The following is a 19,643-nucleotide window of genomic DNA, read 5'->3' as shown; positions in this document are numbered from 1 at the left end:
CCGGCGGGCTGTTATGTACAATGGATGTACCACCTGGGTGACGAGGCCCAATGCTGCCCAGTTACACGCCCGTCGGCATCCTCTCAACTTCGTCGCTCAAGCCACGCCAGTTGTCCGCCTGAAGTTCGGAGTACTTGACACGCTCCTGGCTCCAGTCCTGATGCAGACGGCTGATGTGATACTGGCTTTGCTGGAAGTGGACGAGTTCATCACGGATGCATTCTTTGATGAAGACGCCCCGAGCATGCTGTTGCACAATGGATTCTTTGTCCTAGTAGACAATCAAAGTTAGTATCACTGTGGGTGTCATTGAAATACGTAAACTCACCTTAAAGATAGAATCCTCCACCTTCTCGATCTCCCCGGGCTTTACTGTGCCCGAGGGTCGGGCGCGTAGGTCCTGCAGCTTCTGCTCACTGGTCTCAATGCGCCGTTCCAGCTGCGCGATATTGTTCCGTGCATAGCGATCTCGCCGATCGAACATTTCGCGCACACTGACCAAGCAATCACGTTGCTGTTTTAGGTCTTCTAGAACTCCCTCGGTCCAACCTCGGGCTTCGTCCTCCAGCAGACTTTGGCTGGTGGAGAGATGCCGAGCGGTAGCTGTGATACCTGCATTAAGGGACGGGATATCACTCGTATCCACTGCGTACGTGTCTTTCGTGACTTCCGTCAAGGACTGCAGGGCAAGTGAGAACCGGAGGTGGTCAGCAGCCAGACCATCGTTGCGCTTAGCCAATCGCTCAAGCAGAGTACAAAGATTAATATAGATCTCCGCGGAACGCTTGACACCGCTGCGAACCGTTTCAAATGTTTCGTCCAGAGTGGCGGGTAATGAGTCTTCAAGATCCGGTGGGAGGACACGGCCGACAAACTCGTCTTGGACTGATATTGTGGCCTGTTTTCGCCACACTGAAAGTTCCTGATTTCAGGGTTATTATCTGCCTCGACTAAAATACCTAAAAAGCCAAAGGGGGAGCTTACTGTTGGAACTGTCAAGAACATGATCACTAGCTGCTCTTGGCCAAGGACGGGGTGGCGAACGAGGGCGTTGGTGAATCGAACAAGTCCGTGCCGGCGCTTTTCGAGGAAGGAAGATGAATCCGCTGAGAGGTGAGTGCCATTGACTTCATAGTTGTGAGTAAGCGATTAGGTGCGCTAAACCAGCGTTGTGCATACCTGAAACCCGTTTGGGGGAAGAAGAGGCAATTGCCGGAAAGGAAATCGCTTTTGGAGACAATCCAATAGCCAGACAAAATCGCTATAACGCCGAATAACCGTGCTACCTCTCCGCGCAGACTTGACCTCATAATTTCGGTGTTGAAACATGAACAAGCCTTCTTTCTCGGGGAGCAACGTGACCGTGACAGTCTCCTCTACCTGTGGGTTTGTCGATCGGCCAAGACCAAGGGACAGGCGCCGTGGTGTAATATTGCTGGGCTCTTCCATTGCAGGACCAAAGCCACCTAGTGATTGAGGCGCTGTGCCCCCAAAGCTGCTTTCGTCGCTCGGACCCGCTCCGCTGAAGTTATTGTTCCCCCATCCAGATCCAGAACTGCTAGGCGGCGCAACCTCCGTCTGACCATTGGAATGCTCCCGTTGAATCGCGTTGCTTTGTGTGGTGTCTACAATCGGCTTGCTAGACCATGCGTTCGTCGTGGACCTCACACTACCGAATCCATTCAATATACGTGGTTCGGCGCTTCCTACCTCATGGTTGTGGCCGCGGTGTAATTCTGGACTGCCCCACGGGTCTGACTCCAATCCACCCAATGACGGTCGTCGTAACCTTTGCGATTGTGTGGAGCCGGGGGTTTGCAAGGGAGGAGGTTGGGAAGGGGGGGTAGCAGGTCGCTGGTATGGTTGTTCAGAGCTCGCGTCGCCGGCCATTCGTAGTCTGTCGAGGTAGCCAGATTTTGGCTGGGGTAATTCTACATAGACTCCGCGTTAAAGGGATTATCCCGAGTAATAAATAAAGAAATGCCGAACTGCGCAAAATCAACTTACTTTTGCGGCGATCGTCCACTGCATCAAAGGAGAGGTCCTCGCCTTCTTGCGCTAGGCCGACCAGGGCCAACAACACATTGAACTCGCCACGACCGAGTCCACTAAAGCTTTCATGGTCACCAGAAGCAACAAGATTTAGGATTTTGCTTTGGTCGGTCGCAGTGAGCTCGCTGCTTGAAAGGATCTCCCGAACAGAGGTCAACCCAATGCCGGAGCCAACCCTGTCCCCACTGTTCAGAATCAGGTCGTATGCGTCAATGTAGCTCTCAGGCACGTCGGTATTGGGAAGCAAGGTCCGAACCAGGTCGCGCCGGGCTGTTCTCTTGGCGGTGTTATGTTGGGCGTTCCAAGGAGAGGAGCTATCGTCGCCGTCGTCATCGGCGAACAGCGAGGAGCCGCCCGTAGCCGGTTCGTCGGCAAACAGCGAGGACTTGGATCTGGCAGGATCACCCGCAGAGGGATCCTCCGGAGATGTGCCGAATAAGGACATCAGGAAACCGACGGGGTGATGTTTGCGCCGGGAGAGCTGTCGGGGTCAGGTGTGGAGGTGATGGCAATGACGATGTTGACGATCAAGCGGAGCTCCCGAGGGGGGGCTGGTCGCACGAATTATACGAGCACCACTCTCCACTTCGAAAAAACAGCCCTGGGGACGCTTCGATTTTCGAACCGATGGGACGCAATAGGAAGTGTAAAAAGTCCACTGACAATTCGGGTTCGAGGAGGTAAGAGATAGCAAACTCCAATGTCACTAGTACCGCGCCCAACCGGGTTAGTCAGGCAGAGCGAATTGTACCAGCTACTTGTGGACAACTACCTACCTAGGTAGGTATATATATCACCTCGAGGCCACATCCATTACGCACATCGTGAAGGCTGAATTTGGGTTGGAATCCTGCTGGTTACTATTGTTCCCATTCTCGTTCTATTTAAATGAGCAGAATATCTGCTAGCGATGATGTTATCGGAGATCAACAGCCCTGGAGCACTGGCGAACTATAAGATACTACATATGTATGTATAGAAGTAGAAGAATATTCGGATTATGCGGCCGCAGTCTTAGTGGTCTTCTCAGATAGTCTTTTTAGATGCCTGGTCATATGGGTATTTTCTGCCCCCTCTCAGTGTATTGGGTAGACAGCAGCAAAAGATCAAAAAGGGCTTTGTGAAATGGACATTTCTGTGTATAACCTTTGATTGATATGGGATAGTCTCGAACTTGGGCATTTCAACAGCCCACGGACTACGAACTTCTAGTTGAAAGCAAGTTCAGGGATCTCCGCCAAAAGAGAGAACCAGGTTTCTATGACATGTGGTGCTCGCAAAGAATGCCGATACTTCTATACCCCAAAGATATGCCTGTCGGAGTGACTTCTGATCGAACATCGAGCATCGGACGGTTGCTCCGATATTGGAGCTTCGTCGCAAGACATTCCTCGTATTGTGAACCCAAGGAGCTCCCCGCTCGGAACGACCTCCCGATGATTAGTATACTTAGCTCATGCATGAATATCATATGTAGCAGTGTATCTGCCGGGGTGTTGGCAAAATTTTCTTGCTTTAACATTAGCCGAAATCTGTGTACCTCTGTTTCTTTTCCAATATGCGTCCTGTTACCATTACTCGAGGAATGAGGCTTAACTGTCTCAGGCCTCGCGCTCTAAATGGACCCTCAAGGCGATACCTGACCATGCTCAGCCCTCCCAAGTTCGAAAATGAAAAGATGGTCAGTGATACCAAACTATATAGCTGCCCAGGTGGACTTTGACTAACAGCGAATCAGCTCAATTACGCCAAAGGCTCTCCAGAAAGAGCTGAGTTGACCAAGACTATCAAGAAACTAAAGGGACAATTTCCTTTCACAATTCCCATCACTATTAACGGCTCAGAGGTGCGTGGGAATACTGAATACCAATTTGGGATCCAACTGACGTATAACCAACTAGGTCACTACTAAGGAATCCCGCTCCCAGCCAAACCCCTCAAAGCACAGCGAGATTGTCGCAAACTACGCCTCTGCCACCCCAGAGCAGGTCAATGCCTCCATCGACGCAGCCCTCAAGGCAAAGCCCGCCTGGGAAAATACTCCCTTCGAAGACCGTGCTGCCATCTTCCTTCGAGCCTCCGAGCTCATCACCGGCAAATACCGCTCAGAAATAGTTGCAGCCACAATGCTTGGCCAAGGAAAGAACATCTGGCAAGCAGAGATTGATGCCGCTGCCGAGACCGCCGATTTCTTCCGCCACTACATCCAAGAAGCATGGGCATTGTTCTCCCAGCAACCTAGGGTCCAGCTCGATGGAAACTGGAACAAGATGGAGTACCGTCCGCTTGAGGGATTCACATACGCCATTGCCCCCTTCAACTTCACCGCACTCGGCGCAACGCTTATCGGACCGGCTGCATTGCTTGGCAATGTTGTTGTCTGGAAGCCTTCGGACTCGGCACTTCATGCTAGCTGGCTCCTTCATCAAATCCTGCGTGAGGCCGGTCTGCCTAAGGACGTTATCCAGTTTTTGCCTGGAGATGCCGAGCAAGTCACCAGCACCATTCTCAAGAGGCCTGAGTTTGGGGCCCTGACATTCATCGGGGCCACGGCTACATTCAAGGGTATTCAGAAGAAGATCGGCGATGGCATTGGTGCCGGTATCTATAACTCCTACCCTCGAGTGGTCGGCGAGACCGGCGGCAAAAACTGGGGCGTCGTCCATCCATCCGCAGACGTGAGGAGCGCGGCTTTGAACACCATTCGAGCGGCATTTGAATACCAGGGTCAAAAGTGTTCTGCCAACTCGCGCGTTTACGTCGCAGAGTCGGTCTGGCCCGAGTTCCAAAAGATCCTGGCAGAAGAGACCGCAGCTCTTAAGGTGGGAGATGTCGAAGACTATAGCAACTTCGTCAACCCGGTTATTCACGAGCGTTCATTTGACAAACTCAACAAGTTTATCGAGGAAGCAAAGAGTGACTCGGAGCTGGAACTTATCGTTGGCGGAAAGGCTTCCAAGGCGGAGGGCTACTACGTGCATCCCACCGTCTACCGGACCTCCAACCCTCACCACTGGATTTTATCCGAGGAGCTGTTTGGACCTATTCTTGGCATCTATGTTTACCCAGATGCTGAATGGGAGCAAACATTGAAGCTGGTTGACTCAACCTCTCGCTATGCATTGACTGGAAGTATCTTCGCCAAGGATCCCTATGTCAGTCGCCAAGCGCAGACTACTCTCAAACACGCGGCTGGAATGCTTTATTTGAATACAAAGTGTACCGGCTCTACTGTGGCCCAGCAGCCATTTGGTGGTAGCCGCGATTCGGGTACAAACGATAAGACTGGCACTATGGCACACCTACAGCGATTCGTTAGCGTTCGCACAATCAAGGAAGAGTTTGTGCCTCTGGAAAAGGTCACATATCCTTCGAACGAGGTCTAGGAAAGCGGGGAAATTTAAATATAGCTCATGGTCTGGGAACAATATAAGGTCCTGACAATCTACTTCCCTGTAGACTTGGATCAGGGCACTATCTCCTCCATTGAAAAGTTTAGAGGGCTACCTTGCTGGCACATTGATGGTAAAAACACAGCCGAATATCGCACGGTGGCACTTAAAAACCAAATTCCTGTAATGTGGAAAGAGGGCACTTGTGAGTAGGGACAAACTGCAAGGCGGTTTGTTTACTTCATCAAGTTCGTCAACGAGGAAGGAGAACGAGCCTATGAAGGTAAGACAAGGTATAATCCGCGCGGGAGGCCATCTTAGGACATCATATTACATTTCTTTGGCCAGCTGGAGGATCTTGGGATGATCGGGTATGAATCGCTGCATGTTGAATTTGTGGAGCTTGTTCACTATGTGTCGGAGAACTACGTACCAGAGCCCCTTCACCAACTCCCAGAGCGATGGAATGCCCGCCAGATAGTATGGCAGAACTCGAAACTAAGTCCGGTGAGCAATTTTCTTTCAAACGTGTTACAGAATGTCAGGTAGACTCCTAAATAGACTCATTTTCACTTGATTAAAGATTACATGTGGTATTTCATACTCCAGTCTGACTTCCAAGGTTGTGCCCCGGCGCGTGAACGCAACTTCTGATAGCACGATAGAACCAAATATCAACATTTAAACCAAATCACCGAATAGAAAGATATATGAGTCTCTGGTAATACTAAAGGTTAAATAGTACACCATGAGACCGTCACTGGCCAACCCCACCTAGCCTGGAAACGTAATGGGAACTAACACTGCAGCCTCGAACGAGGTCGGTACTGGAACTGGGCAATGATATCGTGCGGAACTGCCTTCCTGGGTAGTTGAATGATAGTAAAGCCCCGTGAAGGAGATGATGAGTTGGCATCGCGGGACAAGATTCCTGGTCCGGGAACCCCTCCTTCCATCGGAGTCGTCCTCCGATGGACGACCAGCTGACTATCGGTAACCGGATAGTTGGGTAGCTAGTAGCGGTCTGGTAAAGTATTGTAGAGACTAGAAAAAGCATCTGCTTCAAATAGTATTCCGTGGAAGCGACCTGAGTTACGCGAAAGTGGTTGCTATCGTGAATTCTTTTATACAAAGCACAAGTGCAACCTTATACTTGTCTGTTTGCGTTCTTGACTTGAGCCAATATGTTACCTCGTTCTACTCTCACGAGACCCCCTCATGGCTTCTCCGTCCAAATCTCGCCGGCCTTAGTTTGCCGACTTCATTCGACAAAATCTCATTTTCATGACGCCGCGATGCCAGCGATCAAACCACCCGTCGAGGTCTCATCCATGGCTCGAATGCCGACGAAGCTACTGCTACGGTCTTTGCTTTTGACTTCGTTAATGACATCCAAGCTATTCTTGCGACCTGCGCTAGCATTGATGGGCGTCATTGCGACATCGAAATCCCCGCTATTGAACCCAGATCAGAACCTACCCTTGAACAAGATTCTCCGCTGGACGGTCTACAACCACTTTTGTGCTGGAGTAAACAGGGAAGAAGTCCTGAGAACTGTGACAGAGGTTAAGAAGATGGGATTTCAGGGCATCATCTTGGGATATTCTAAGGAGATAGTGTTGGGTCATGACGAAATGCGTTCCACCGATGAGTCTGGCACATCTCAGTACGGCGACAAGTGCTATCAGGTAATTGAGGACTGGAAGGAGGGGACATTGGAGACACTGCGTATGATTGGGCCTGGTGACTTCCTTGGCGTGAAGTAAGTATGAAGCTCTGTACTCTTGTCCTATACATGTAATCTGATTCTTTGCTAGATTGACTGGCGCCGGCCCTATTGCAGTAGACGCAATGGCATCACGAAAGCCTATGCCAGAGGCTATGGTCAAAGCCGTGGATGAGATTTGCATCGAGACAGAAAAGCAGGGCTCACGTCTGTGGCTGGATGCAGAGCAACAAGTCTTGCAAAAAGGTCTCGATGACTGGGCCATTGAAATGATGCGCAAACATAACAGATCACCAACACCAATTGTTTACAATACTATTCAGGGCTACCTCAAGGGATCAAAGGTCAACCTTGACCACCACATCACCTTGGCTGCACAAGAGGGCTGGAGCCTAGGTATCAAGTTGGTTCGAGGGGCATATATCGAACATGAAACACGTTCTCTCATTCATGACACTCAGGCGGATACAGACCGGTCCTACGACCTCATCGCTGACACCTTGCTTTGTCAACGAATGCCCGATGGGAAGGAGGACCTCCCATTCCCTAACGCCGCTCTTTTCCTCGCAACCCACAACGCCGCTAGTGCAACCAAAGCGATTGCCACACGCCAGGATAGGCTTCTCACCAATAAACCTACAGTCATGCTGGAATGTGGACAAATCCAAGGCATGGCCGACGAGCTCAGCTGTGAACTGGTGCAAAACTACGAACGTGCTCTCGAACAATCCTCTGCTGCGAACTTGACTGTGCCAAAAGCTTTCAAGTGCTTACCTTGGGGCTCAGTTGCTGAGTGCATGGGATATCTGCACCGCCGAGCAATCGAGAATCGTGGGGCGGTGGAACGAACACGACACATGGTGACCGCATTGCGCCGTGAGTTGTGGCGAAGGATCGTCGGATGAGTCCCGAAGATGTTTTAGTGGCTAGATACCCAATGCAAAACATAGCCAATCAGCCTTTAGATCCCAACAAGTATGCACAGTTCATGCACGAAGCCAAATAAATCAAGGCAAAGTCAATGCCGTTAGGGTCTCACCAATCATGTGATGAATTGAGATAGACGGTGGCACTGTTATCTCTGATAAGAAAAGTCGGGACCGACTCCCGACTTCTACCCCGCACTCTGCAGCATTTGATATCGGAGACTCGCCCCGGAAGCACAGACTATATTCACATTCGTTCTATACATCATCCCGGCGTGCCAATCCGATATGCCACCAACACCTAGTCAGACAAGAACAAAAAAATGCCAGAAGGCGTGAGTTAACTTAGTCGACTGGCCCAAAAAGCAGAATACGAAACTTACATTATAATAAGGTGTGAGCGATGTCGATCAATGAAGGTCAAATGCTCGGGGGTCAGCCCTTGCACGAGATGTGCACGAAAAAAGGAAGCACTGCCACTTTCCCGTGGAAGAGGCCCGGGTTTCGGTGTCGGAACGGTAAGCAGCTCAACTGCCCAGGTGGCTACACTGTCCTTACTAATGCACACTAGGTACTTGCGAGAGCTAGAGGAACACATATCCAGAAGCGGAAACCCCGGGCGACATGGACCCCCGGCTCCTCTTGATCACAGTCCCTTAGGAGGAGCACTGTTTACAGGCGATGAGAATGTTGACATTCCTCCCACCCCTCAAGCGTCTAGCACACTGCTAGACAACCAAGCGGATATTGGATGGCGTTCAATGTCAATCGGTATGATGTACTCTTTTTCTGTATGTGTGTTCGCTCTTGGTGTGCTGATCATCGTTTGCTTTCAGGGATTGCAGCTCCCCTGCATACTCCACGGACCCCTCAAAGAGAGCATGAGACAGAAAGTGGCGCAGAACAAGACAATCACCGATCAAGATTCTCACAGAATCCTTTGGTTGACCGGGATCCATCATTTGCCCAAACACCAGATGGTCGATTCTGTGAGTGTTTAATCTATCGTCTCGCACCAACTCATTACTAACTCGAATATCGAAGGGTACATGGGACCAACATCGTCATGGTCCTTTTGTCGTCGTGTACTTGCTCTGATAGGAAGAAAAGTACCCGAATCAAATTGTCCACCAGATCCATTTCACATTGATGGCGTGGCATTCAAGTTAACCTGGCGACCATATCCTCCAGACGAAATACCTGATGTCACCAATCTGCCACCATTGGATTATGCTCTCTTCTTATTCAACACAGTCAAGTTCTATTTTGGATTCCTTTCTTTTATGATTGACGAACGTGCTTATTTGCAGGACCTGCATGAATTCTACCGGGACCCACCAGCGAAAGCCGCCTCCAAAAGACCTTGGTATTGTCAATACTTACTTGTTCTTGCCTTTGGAAAGGCGTTCCTGACACAGAGGAATCCTTCTGGAACACCGCCTGGTCATCAATACGCATCGCGGGCGATGGCTCTGTTGCCTGATTTGTCGGGAGTTGACGAAGATCCTTTGGCTTGTATCCAAGCACTCAGCTTAGGGGCAGTGTATCTCCAGTCAATAGATATGAGAAGAGCAGCCTTTCAGCATGTGGGTTTCATCATCTCTCACGGGTACCGATTCGTCTAATTATGTGAACAGATTGGGCATGCCCTACGAGGCTGTATCATCGAAGGAATACACAGACATGTACCAGAGGGGATATGTGGACCGGAGTTGTCCAAACGATGCAGAACAATCTTTTGGGTGGTTTATATGTTGGACCGAGAATTCTCCGCTTTAATTGGTGCCCCGAGCTCGATTAGAGATGAGGATATCACGGTTAAATTGCCAGCAGAGATGGATGATTCAGTTGAACAAGTCAATTTGACATTGCATGTTCGGCTTTCCCGGCTTATGGCCACGATTCTAACGAGTAGGTCTTTGTCTAATTGACATTAGATGAGATGCTAACAAGACTTAGCCGTCTACGGGGTTGGAAATGATTTCGATGACACGCTCGTTCGAAGTACACAGTCTATTCTCCACAGCATTGCCGAACTTTCATACGATCTAACTGAATTTTTAAATGCTCACTTCCACGGGCTAGTCAGCCGTGCTTCGAAGATGGCTATTCGGTTGATGCTGGCTCATCATCATGTGGGTTGTCCCCGAACCATTGATCTCTCGTAATAAACTAACAACAGCAGTGCGTGGTACTTACAACGAGACCGCTAGTGATGTGCGCACTCCACATGCATATTGAAAGAACAGAGAGACAAAAATCCCAAACTATCGGGTTATCCCCGCCTGTTGCATCCCTGCTACAATGCTGTGCCGACTCCGCCCAGACTATCCTCCAGACCCTTCGTACTCTAGCTGACGATGACTTGATGGGTATGCTTGACTAGCTGCATTGAATGCATCAATACTAATTCCGAGCTACAGACGCATTTTTACCATTCCAAATCGAAGACGCATCGTCCTCTGCATTTGTACTTTACCTGATCCGTGCAATTGCCCCATCGGTGATTTCTAACGATGCTTGGTGCGACAACCTGACGCTAGTGCTTGATAAACTCATTTCAAAGGGTAATCTGGCCGCGCCGCTTCGCAGGCTTGAACTCAGGCAATTGGAGCAAATACTTGCACCCTTGACGCCGAAATTGGCAAATCACAATTTGCCGCAAGTCAATCTGGACGAAGGTAACGAAATTCACGAAGACCATTATGGCTTCGATCACGAGGAGTTTGAGTGGGATCTACTGGGACTCAATTCGTCCGTCAGCCTTCCTCCGCGAGAATTATTAGATCTTGCAGATCAATTAGATGTAGAGGGGATCATGCAATCTGTTGGGGTTTGATATCTTGCAACTACTTAAACAAACTATACGATCTTCTGCAGAATTCATGAACCCTGTTGGGGCATAACCACCTACAATTTCTCCATTTTTGAAATCTGAGCCTGCAGGTGCCAAGGCTTTTCTAAGGCTATTAGCTTTGGGATCAGCTAATTGCCAAAAAAAGCCAAAAATGAAAATGACCACAGACACACTTAAGTGCAGCTGTCACTGCCAGCAACAAAGGTGCCATCCGAGTTCTCACAGCCACACTCTCCCGTCTGGGGGTCTTTAATACAAGCCGTGCCGTATCCAGTGCTGTCACCGGCATCGCTCCAGTAGAAGACCCAGTAGTCCGAATCCTCCTCCAATTCAACACTGGTAGGGGCAGTGCAGGTGTAAGCACTGCATGTGCCGTAGGGAGCACCGTTGTTGGCGTCGTATTGGTGGTCGGTCTCGAAGATGGCGAAAGTTTGAGTTCCGGATATGCGAGTGTTGTGGGAGCACTCGGCTGCTTGGATGGCAGTGGAAACCTTGGCGGCTATTACAAGTCAGTAAAAGAACGTGCCGTTCTTTCTCTTCACCACGCACCATCGCAGTTCAGGCTACTGGGTTTATAGCCCTTGGTGTTTGACGAAGCCGGGGCAAGAGTCGCCGCTACAATAGCGGGTACGGCAAGGAAGAAGATGGACTTGATCAAACGCATTTTGAGTGATAGTTGTATGAGCTTGGAAGAGGATGGTTACAGAATTACTTTGAAGCACAAAAGAGTTGAGATATATACCTAGGTATATATATGCCCATCAAACCCACATTTTGATCTCCCGGGACCTTAGAACGTACGACCCGGAAGTTAATGGAGTTTAACTGACACAAAGCCATTCCCGTCGAAACAAGCCTATTAGGGCCTGGAGCTAGTAGCTAAATTGACGAATAGGTAATTCTAGAGAATTCCTAGTCAGGGGGAGGGCCCACTTCAGCCTTTGATTAGCTAGGACCCATACAAAACGTCCACGGGTGTATCAGGCTTGGATTCGAAACAGCCAACGGCTGACAGTACAAGTGAACTCGTGGGTGGCTCTGCCAACAACTCTCTGGTCCCCCTTTTCGACCACTTAGTCAGTGGACGGGTGGCAGAGGATCGGGCACATTTGCCGCCTAGGGAAAGCCTTCTATCTACTAAAGAGGTATGGCTTGGTTCTATGTTTGAGGCCTAGATCTCTGATTAACGTTGACTATATCTCCCTCGCAAACGAATAGCTGCTGGATGATTCCCGCTAGCGGGGCATTTACAGAAACACCGATCTTGTCGGTCTCAATCCTAGCCAGTTCTTCATCCGCGTCGATAAAGTCCCGGACTCATTAAGTGTTCCCTCTGTAATAGACTCTGCCATTTGCGGGACTCACACGACAATCTTGGCATCATGCTTGCGCAAAGAACTGCTGAAAGTACAGATTTGCAGTGGCGAACTCACTTGGTTGTGAACAGATCTGGCAAGGGTAGAAGAAATACCTGGGAGGGCAACATGCCCCGGGGCACGTCTCAGCCTGCTGGGAAGCTGCAAGGCCGCTCTGGAGGTCCAACGCAGCGCCATTGCGCACAGTGGTATGAAACTGGGGAGACAACGAAGGTGGGTTTTTATTTTTCTTATTAATAACCAACGCAAATTGTCTTGGTTGAGTCGGAATTGTTTGTCTTAACACTCACCACTACTTCGGTCATTGTACCTTTAATCAGGTTTCTCTGTGCATCTGCCGGTATCTGGCCGGAGAACCAGCCTTGACCGGCGGCTTTAATCACTTGTGACTGCGAGCTTGTTAGACTAAATCTACTCTTTGGTTTTTGGTTGTATATATTTAATGAGCAAAAGCTAAACACCTTGTTAATCACCTTGCCTTATGGGCTTTATGAGTTTTATCTTAGAAGCTTACGTGCATATGCGAAATGGCGATTGTGGTCGTGATCATGGTGGTCGAGCCTTTCAAGGTCAAGATGTTATCGTGAAAATGTCGGATCGGGATCCCGAAGTCGGAAGACGTACCCGGATTCTTTTTGGATGTCTCAAAAGAGATTTCAAAATAATATGACGAGCTATCGAGTACTTTATTAGATCCAAAATGACTCCTAAGAGAACAATTGGCCGCTTTATATTCCAGTATGTCGATCTTTGTTCGCAAGCGCAGCCAGAGTCTAACCTGAAACCAGGACTTGGAATTCGAAACCCATCTCTATACCTCGCAATGGATCTCCATCACTGAACCGACTAAGAATGAGTTCCACTGCAACAGCCGTGGCATCGGAAGCTGAAACCGCTGCGGCACAGAAAAGTTATCAGATCGTCCAAGACACCGGCAATTTCGAAGAGATCCAAGCCAAACGCCCAGACTTCGATCATTCCAAGCCCATCGAAGTAACCAAATCCCCAAATCCCAACTGGGAGTATGGACAAGGAGTGCCCGATAATGGAGCCAGCCTAGCACAGAAACACCATGAAATCGATCCCTACGCCTCAGATCGACCGATGATCAATAACTACCGCCTCCTTATCTCGGGTATTGCGCCTCGACCGGTAGGATTCTTGAGCACCGTCAACCCCAAGGGCGAAAAGAATCTCTCCCCATTCAGTTACTTCCAAGTCATCGACCACGATCCTCCAATGTTCATAGTGGGGTTCTCATCTCGACCCGGTCGGGTCAAAGACACCTACCGCAACCTCCGAGAGACCGGGGAGTGTGTGATCAACACAGTGTCAGAGAACATGATCGAGGCAGTGAACGCGAGCTCCATTGATGCTCCGTACGGAGTCTCGGAGTGGGATGTATCGGGTCTACACGAGGCGCCATCGAGGACGGTGAAGCCGTCCCGCGTCGCTGAGTCCGTGTTCAACATAGAAGGCAAGGTGGTTGATATCAAGGAGTTCACGGATCACCAGCAGCCTGGGATGAGCCTCGCTGCTACTGTGCTCATCAAGGCTACCCGGTTTTGGGTCAAGGAGGGCACTGCTAATGAAGATTATAGTCATATTGACTTGGAGAAGTTGCGGCCTGTTGGTCAACTTGGGGGGGATGTCTTATGGTCGGATTACGTCGACTTTTGAGCACCCGCGCAAGAAGTGGAGTGATGAGGTGCCTAAGAGTGATATTTTGGCTAAGCTGGATGATGGTAAGCCTGAGAAATGATGAAGTAGAATCTTGTAACTAGTTAACTAACTAGTTACATATTGGTGCCTGAGGTGCTACTTCTAGCCTTGTTCCTCAGGTGCCAACTATATTTAGTGGACAGCCCCGGAGGATTGTGGTGAATAATTCCCTGGACAAAAGCGATGTACTATTCAACCCTGAGGGATATCAACATCGAAATCGGTTCCAACGGATATTCAAGGCCAATCACACCATAGTGGAACTGACAATCCCTGGAGAAGTCAGTAAGGAAGATCATTGGAGACAGGTGTTCCAAGATTCCATGTAATTGTATACGATTTTATATCAATTTTATATTAATTTAACGTTCAAGAAATCAGTTAAGCAAATGCCCATAAAAAATAAGGAATGTAACCCCATATTCCAACCAGAAACCGAAATAAGCCACCCCCTTTTTCATTTGATACGACGAATCAACTTCAATTCTGGAGAACTCCGCACATCGGTCATTAGGGTCATTAGGGTCATTAGAAGCGATATGCAGTCCTAAACATAGCTCGTTTGTGCCGTTTGTTTCTATTTTGTTTCTGTTTTTCTCCAAGACGTCTTCAGACATCGGTTGTTCACTTATTCGGATATTTCTTCCCCTTGTATTCCTTCTGATCCGAGAACCCCTTCACTCTTTTATTTCCTGGTTCTCATCAAAATACACTCTTTTAAAAAAAGGAAACATTCGAATCATGCTCCCCACACTCCTTACCGTCTTCCGCCGGGACTGCAATGGCGACGAAACCATGTCCAGCTGCACAAAGCCCACCAGCGCAGCAGTGACGATCGGCATTCCCGCCGCGATATCAGGGGTGTAAGTCCATATCACCGCCTTCATCACCCTAGTCCAAGCTATACCCCAGGGTTTATATCCCTATAATAACAGAACTAATTATATCTCAGTCTCCTCCTAACCGCCATTATCGTCCTGATAATCCTCTACCATAAGCGCATGCGCCGTGATAATCGCGAAGACCTGGAAGACCGCCAACGCGACTCAGGCTTCTATGCTCGCTACGCGACACAGCGATTCGGCACGGAGGGCGCACCGCCATCGAATGGTCGGGCCTATGCTTCTGAGTCGCGGCGTAGCTCTGGAGACTCGATCTTTGACTTTAAGCAGGATCATGGACCCTATCACCTTGCTCAGTTCAATGGTCCTGAGGTGCCGAAGCCCGTGGCTACTAGGGTTGTTTCCTAGTCAGTGCGTGGCTTGATATATCTCTTGTCAGTTTGATTGATATGACCAAAAGGAAGTTGGATGCTGACTTTCGGTAGGTGCCTGCTGGTCAGGACGGTTTCTTCAATCTGCGTCGCTTCTTATGGGCGAGCCTGCTGGTTTCTGAGGTTCTTTTCCTCTTCAATGTACTTTTATGACTTTCGAGCGATCTGGGCCGTAACACAATAGCGAGTTATTTTTTTTTCTTCCTCTGCACAATCTCCGCGTTTGCAGCGATGTAGATAAATGTCTTTGTTCGAAAGCAAAGACTGGTACAAATAGTAGATAAATAGTACATACGTAGATACTGAAACAGGTAGCTATATCATTCATCGAGATCGTTTCATAAATAATACATTGGGTCGTGCATGACACGAAACCAATCACTCGCCATTCTCCATGACCCGGTCATCCAAGACATGGTCACTGCGCTCAGGGGGATGGCTCAACCATAGGTTGAACATGGAAATACCCCATCTGGAACAAGACATGCTGCCACTCTGGTCCTGCAGTGCCTTGCACTTTGTAGTAAGGCAGGTCTAGAGCGAACCATCTCTCCTTACGCGTTGAGGCTTTGTCGCCTCCTTCGAGGGCCGCACGACTAGCACGTGTCGTGCGTGAGCGCTTCTCGCCGCGCCCTTGCTCCTGCGCCGTGAGTGCAAACAAGCTCTCGCGGTATTGCTGGAGGCGACCATCGAAGACCATGATGGCGCGGATGTATGGAGCCAGGTCTTCCGTGATAGGTGCCACTCCATTCTCGAATGAGGGGGCGTGTCGGGCGGTTGGGGTGGGGTTTGAGTAGTTGGCTCGCATAATGGGTTCAAAGATGCGCTGAAATTGAGGGAGAGTGGATGGAGGGGTTTGCGGAGGCATTGCAGACACGATGGCCTTGCTCAAGGCGCGGTTCGCATATAAAGATTCCAAGTCTTCGTCGGTTGTGGGACGGAAAGTTCTGCTTATCAAGGCATCGAAGGTAGTGCCGACAGCTTCACTGAGCGATGAATACTCCGCTCGTAGCTCTGTGTGCAGGAGTGGGTAATTGTCGAGATAGTTGGATTTATAGCCTTCTCGCGGCGGTGGGGCGGATATATCAATAACATCCTGTTCAATTATTAGCTGGTATTTCTGTGGACGTTCGATCACACTCACGTTGGTAGCATCCATTGAAATGTTGGAGCAAAGGATATCGAGAGAACTTCTCATGTCATAATAATCCGCTTCCCGGCACAGCACGTCAAGTTGCGCTGTCTTTGGAGTAGACTGAAATTGATCAGGGGGCAGATGTTCAATTTCATTCTTCCCAGCCATGTCTTCGGAATCTTGCAGGCCGAGACCCCACGATTGAAAGCTGTTGTGGATGATTTCCGTCTCTTCATCCAAGCCTTGGGTCACAATCATATCACGGTTGAACCAACCCATATATCGCTCGTAGGTGTTGAGGCTCAGAACCCGAAGTCGTTCCCCATCATGATCAACGTTCGACCCAGGTGGCCAACTAGGAAGCAGCCAATCCAAGCCGGCTTTCTCACTACCAACACCCATCTGACACCAGAAATTCAGATCCATCAATGACTTCCGAAGGTCCATTCCGGATCCTTGATAAAGTCTGGTGACGGCTTCTCTCTTTAACATATGCCCCTCATTGGCGGCAACCAAAAGTAAGTAATCCACGCAGAAGTCGGGACCAGGCTTGCGGTATCGTAATATAGCATGAAGAGACATATCCTGGGTAGGGACTAAGCTCTCATCGTTGCAAGTGACGACGATCGGTCGTTTAGATTGGCTGATGAGAGTCAAGACGCCAGTCCAGAATTGCCGATCTTCATCAAAAAGGATATCGGCTTCTTCGAGCAGGATCAAAGACTGCTTTTGCTCCCGGGGTCGTTTGGGCGTAGTGTCGGGCTTAGGGCTAAGTTCGCCAGGCTGGGAGACCGCGTTGCTAGTTTTTGAGGATGGGCCTTTGAAAAAGCTCTTCAGCTTGTTCTGCTTGGCAGAGTCCTTGTCGTTGTTTGTTGGGTTCTCGGATTCGTTGAGGAGATGAACAAGGTGATTCTGCGTCATATCTCCGACCCGCTCCAGCATATCTCGGGCACTCCGTCGGCTTCCAGCATTTATCTCAAAGACTTCAAAATCAAGCTCTTTTGCAACGGCATAGACAGAAGCGGTTTTTCCGGAGCCAGCCGGCCCGCTAAGAAGAATCACATTGGTCATCGGACTCTTTCTTTCTACTCCATGTAAACCAGGTGCTATGTCTCCCGACCTGACGACTGTCCGTTGAGGCGTTGTGGTCACGCCGCCTGCTAGCTCATCATCTGAGCCAGAGAGATTGTCCATCTCAGAGGCCTCCTCTTCGCTTGACACAACGAAACCATCGAGTTTGTCGGCTTTCTGGCGCTTTTTCGCCTTTTTCTCCCGCTTCGATTTGGATTTCGCATTCTCTTTCGACGACTTCCCGGTGTCCACTGCTGTGATCTTGAGGTGCCGTAGCCAGTCTCGAAGCATCTGGGGTTCGCGGCCAAGCTGAAGGACGTCATCAGCTGACTGAGGGGCATACTTGTGTGTCCAAAGCTGCGGTTCGTAGGTTGCACAATCGAAAGCTGAAACTGACGTGAGTAGGGCAGATCTAAGTCTCGCAAGAGGCGGACTAGAAGAATTCCAAGGAAATTGGCGGTTTGGTGAGGACCACGACATCTGTCGTTCCATTGCCGTATGCAAGACTTGACTGCTTGCAACGTGTCGGATGGGATGCCGAAGAATAGCTAGGGCATCATAGTCCTGTTTGGACAGACGAGCGATCCTCCTTGCTTCAGCTGTTCCAGCTAGAAGAACATTTTCTTCGTCCCTAATTGAGATAGCTGCAATCTTCGATTTTTTTCGGTCTTGGGTAGTATGCCAGACACGATTATTAACATCTGGGGGTGTGTGAACGTCTCTCACGTGCACGAGATCTCTCGGTGGCCAAAGGGGATCAAGCAGTTCGGGAAACTTGGAGACACGACGGGAGAAGCTCGTAAAGGAGCTGCCCGAAGCTGCTACTATCCGCTTCGCCCCAGCTGTAGTTTGGCTTGAAGGCACGTTCGCGCTCATGTCTGGATTGTCCGATTGAGACCCATTCACACTCGCGGACCCGGGTTTCTGTGCTGATTTCTTGCTGAAAAACGGATGTGTGGGCTTTTTGGGTTGGCTCTCCGTCTTGCGCGGCTGAGCAGAGGGTATAGTGGCGGGGGGTTTTTGAACCACTCGGCCATCCAAGATATCATCGATCAACTTCCCGAGGTTATTTTCTGTGGTAACGCTATACTTGATCGTCGCCACCTTGCTCACAGCCTTCCGTGGCCTCCCCCGCTTCCCAGGTGCTCGGTTTCTTGTCTCTCGGGGAGGACTAGAGGCGGGTGACGACAGGAACCCTCCCTTCGAATTCAGTCTGAGGGTTTTCTGTCTTGCCGATGTCCTTGCAACTCGACCCTCCGGCTTCTCCTTCTCGGCAGGTGCCAATAATCGGGTTTCATCTGCAGGAATTTGAGTCTCCGCCGGTGGAAGCTCGGGCTGAGGTATAGGCAATTTGATTTCGGTCTCGAGAGAATGATCGGTTGAAGAAGGGTTGTTGTTTGTCACGCTGTAGCCGAGCCATTCTGACAGACCTGCACTGGAAGTAGTCGTGGGTTCAGTGGTTTGGGTTGTGTCCGTTCTTCGCCTCTTCCTCCGATCTTCGTTCAGGTCTTCGTCAAGATTCACAGAACTCCCATTGTTTATTTTGGGGACATTTGAACCGCAGTTCTCTAGGACCTGTAGCCCCTGCTCATGCGTGGAGCTTTGGCTGCTTATCGGTCGAAGCTCGTGTACATGGGTATTCGCGGGGGATACTGGCTCGTTTGAGGGTTTAGATTTGACCGAGACACCAAATTCTAGACATTGTAAGCTCGGATTCACCTGCGGCTATGGGACACATTCTGACCTTGTCGGAAGAAGGGATGTATGACTTGCTGTCCGTCGGTTCCCATAGCCATTGGTAGATTGGATACGATGCCCATATGAGACAATCAGTTGATCCCTGGGGAGAGGTCAGGGAGCAAACAGTAGCTCAGATGTAGCATTGAAATGACGGGATATTGGTGGTAATTGTGGAGCGATTTTATAAAGCAAGAACCAAATCAAGGTCAATCTCCATGGCTTCAAACACGTCCGACGCGAAAGGCGCGTTAATGGCTTATGTCAGGCTGATTGCTCCACAAACTAACGCTAGTCCTGATATGGCCTAGGGGTGGATTAGCCGGCCCGACGTAATACCGAAAATTTTTCAGATTTCCAAATTGGATGGGTCCGC

At 49.7% G+C, this 19,643-nt stretch overlaps 9 protein-coding genes across 9 annotated transcripts; 5 read left to right on the top strand and 4 right to left on the bottom strand.

The window, feature by feature from the left end:
* Positions 1-61: 61 nt before the first annotated feature.
* Positions 62-2,497, bottom strand: mvp1 (sorting nexin Mvp1; the record flags this gene model as incomplete). Its single annotated transcript, XM_056706113.1, has 5 exons — positions 62-271; positions 329-922; positions 985-1,080; positions 1,180-1,931; positions 2,008-2,497. 5 exons carry the CDS (start codon positions 2,495-2,497, stop codon positions 62-64), a joined length of 2,142 nt encoding a protein of 713 aa, XP_056570415.1.
* A 1,113-nt stretch (positions 2,498-3,610) lies between these two features.
* On the top strand, positions 3,611-5,438 carry N7489_000357 (L-glutamate gamma-semialdehyde dehydrogenase; the record flags this gene model as incomplete). The annotated part of the gene is made up of 3 exons (XM_056706112.1): positions 3,611-3,733; positions 3,791-3,898; positions 3,954-5,438. The coding sequence occupies 3 exons, from the start codon at positions 3,611-3,613 to the stop codon at positions 5,436-5,438; spliced, it is 1,716 nt and encodes a 571-aa protein (XP_056570414.1).
* Positions 5,439-6,739: 1,301 nt separating this feature from the next.
* On the top strand, positions 6,740-8,075 carry N7489_000356 (putative proline oxidase Put1; the record flags this gene model as incomplete). The annotated part of the gene is made up of 2 exons (XM_056706111.1): positions 6,740-7,206; positions 7,262-8,075. The coding sequence occupies 2 exons, from the start codon at positions 6,740-6,742 to the stop codon at positions 8,073-8,075; spliced, it is 1,281 nt and encodes a 426-aa protein (XP_056570413.1).
* A 2,251-nt stretch (positions 8,076-10,326) lies between these two features.
* N7489_000355 (uncharacterized protein) lies at positions 10,327-10,935 on the top strand (the record flags this gene model as incomplete). Its single annotated transcript, XM_056706110.1, has 2 exons — positions 10,327-10,468; positions 10,520-10,935. The coding sequence occupies 2 exons, from the start codon at positions 10,327-10,329 to the stop codon at positions 10,933-10,935; spliced, it is 558 nt and encodes a 185-aa protein (XP_056570412.1).
* Positions 10,936-11,126: 191 nt separating this feature from the next.
* Positions 11,127-11,617, bottom strand: N7489_000354 (uncharacterized protein; the record flags this gene model as incomplete). The annotated part of the gene is made up of 2 exons (XM_056706109.1): positions 11,127-11,452; positions 11,503-11,617. The coding sequence occupies 2 exons, from the start codon at positions 11,615-11,617 to the stop codon at positions 11,127-11,129; spliced, it is 441 nt and encodes a 146-aa protein (XP_056570411.1).
* A 697-nt stretch (positions 11,618-12,314) lies between these two features.
* Positions 12,315-12,879, bottom strand: N7489_000353 (Dihydrolipoamide succinyltransferase; the record flags this gene model as incomplete). Its single annotated transcript, XM_056706108.1, has 4 exons — positions 12,315-12,351; positions 12,425-12,525; positions 12,620-12,718; positions 12,844-12,879. 4 exons carry the CDS (start codon positions 12,877-12,879, stop codon positions 12,315-12,317), a joined length of 273 nt encoding a protein of 90 aa, XP_056570410.1.
* Positions 12,880-13,029: 150 nt separating this feature from the next.
* N7489_000352 (flavin reductase family protein) lies at positions 13,030-14,009 on the top strand (the record flags this gene model as incomplete). The annotated part of the gene is made up of 2 exons (XM_056706107.1): positions 13,030-13,067; positions 13,118-14,009. 2 exons carry the CDS (start codon positions 13,030-13,032, stop codon positions 14,007-14,009), a joined length of 930 nt encoding a protein of 309 aa, XP_056570409.1.
* A 783-nt stretch (positions 14,010-14,792) lies between these two features.
* On the top strand, positions 14,793-15,301 carry N7489_000351 (uncharacterized protein; the record flags this gene model as incomplete). The annotated part of the gene is made up of 2 exons (XM_056706106.1): positions 14,793-14,914; positions 15,004-15,301. 2 exons carry the CDS (start codon positions 14,793-14,795, stop codon positions 15,299-15,301), a joined length of 420 nt encoding a protein of 139 aa, XP_056570408.1.
* Positions 15,302-15,751: 450 nt separating this feature from the next.
* On the bottom strand, positions 15,752-19,326 carry N7489_000350 (uncharacterized protein; the record flags this gene model as incomplete). Its single annotated transcript, XM_056706105.1, has 2 exons — positions 15,752-19,224; positions 19,275-19,326. 2 exons carry the CDS (start codon positions 19,324-19,326, stop codon positions 15,752-15,754), a joined length of 3,525 nt encoding a protein of 1,174 aa, XP_056570407.1.
* Between the last annotated feature and the right edge of the window lie 317 nt (positions 19,327-19,643).

This window comes from Penicillium chrysogenum (genome assembly GCF_028827035.1).
Source record: "Penicillium chrysogenum strain IBT 35668 chromosome Unknown utg000001l_segment0_segment0, whole genome shotgun sequence".
In the NCBI taxonomy this organism is placed as follows: Eukaryota; Fungi; Ascomycota; class Eurotiomycetes; order Eurotiales; family Aspergillaceae; genus Penicillium; species Penicillium chrysogenum.
This window is presented reverse-complemented; position numbering and strand designations above follow the sequence as displayed.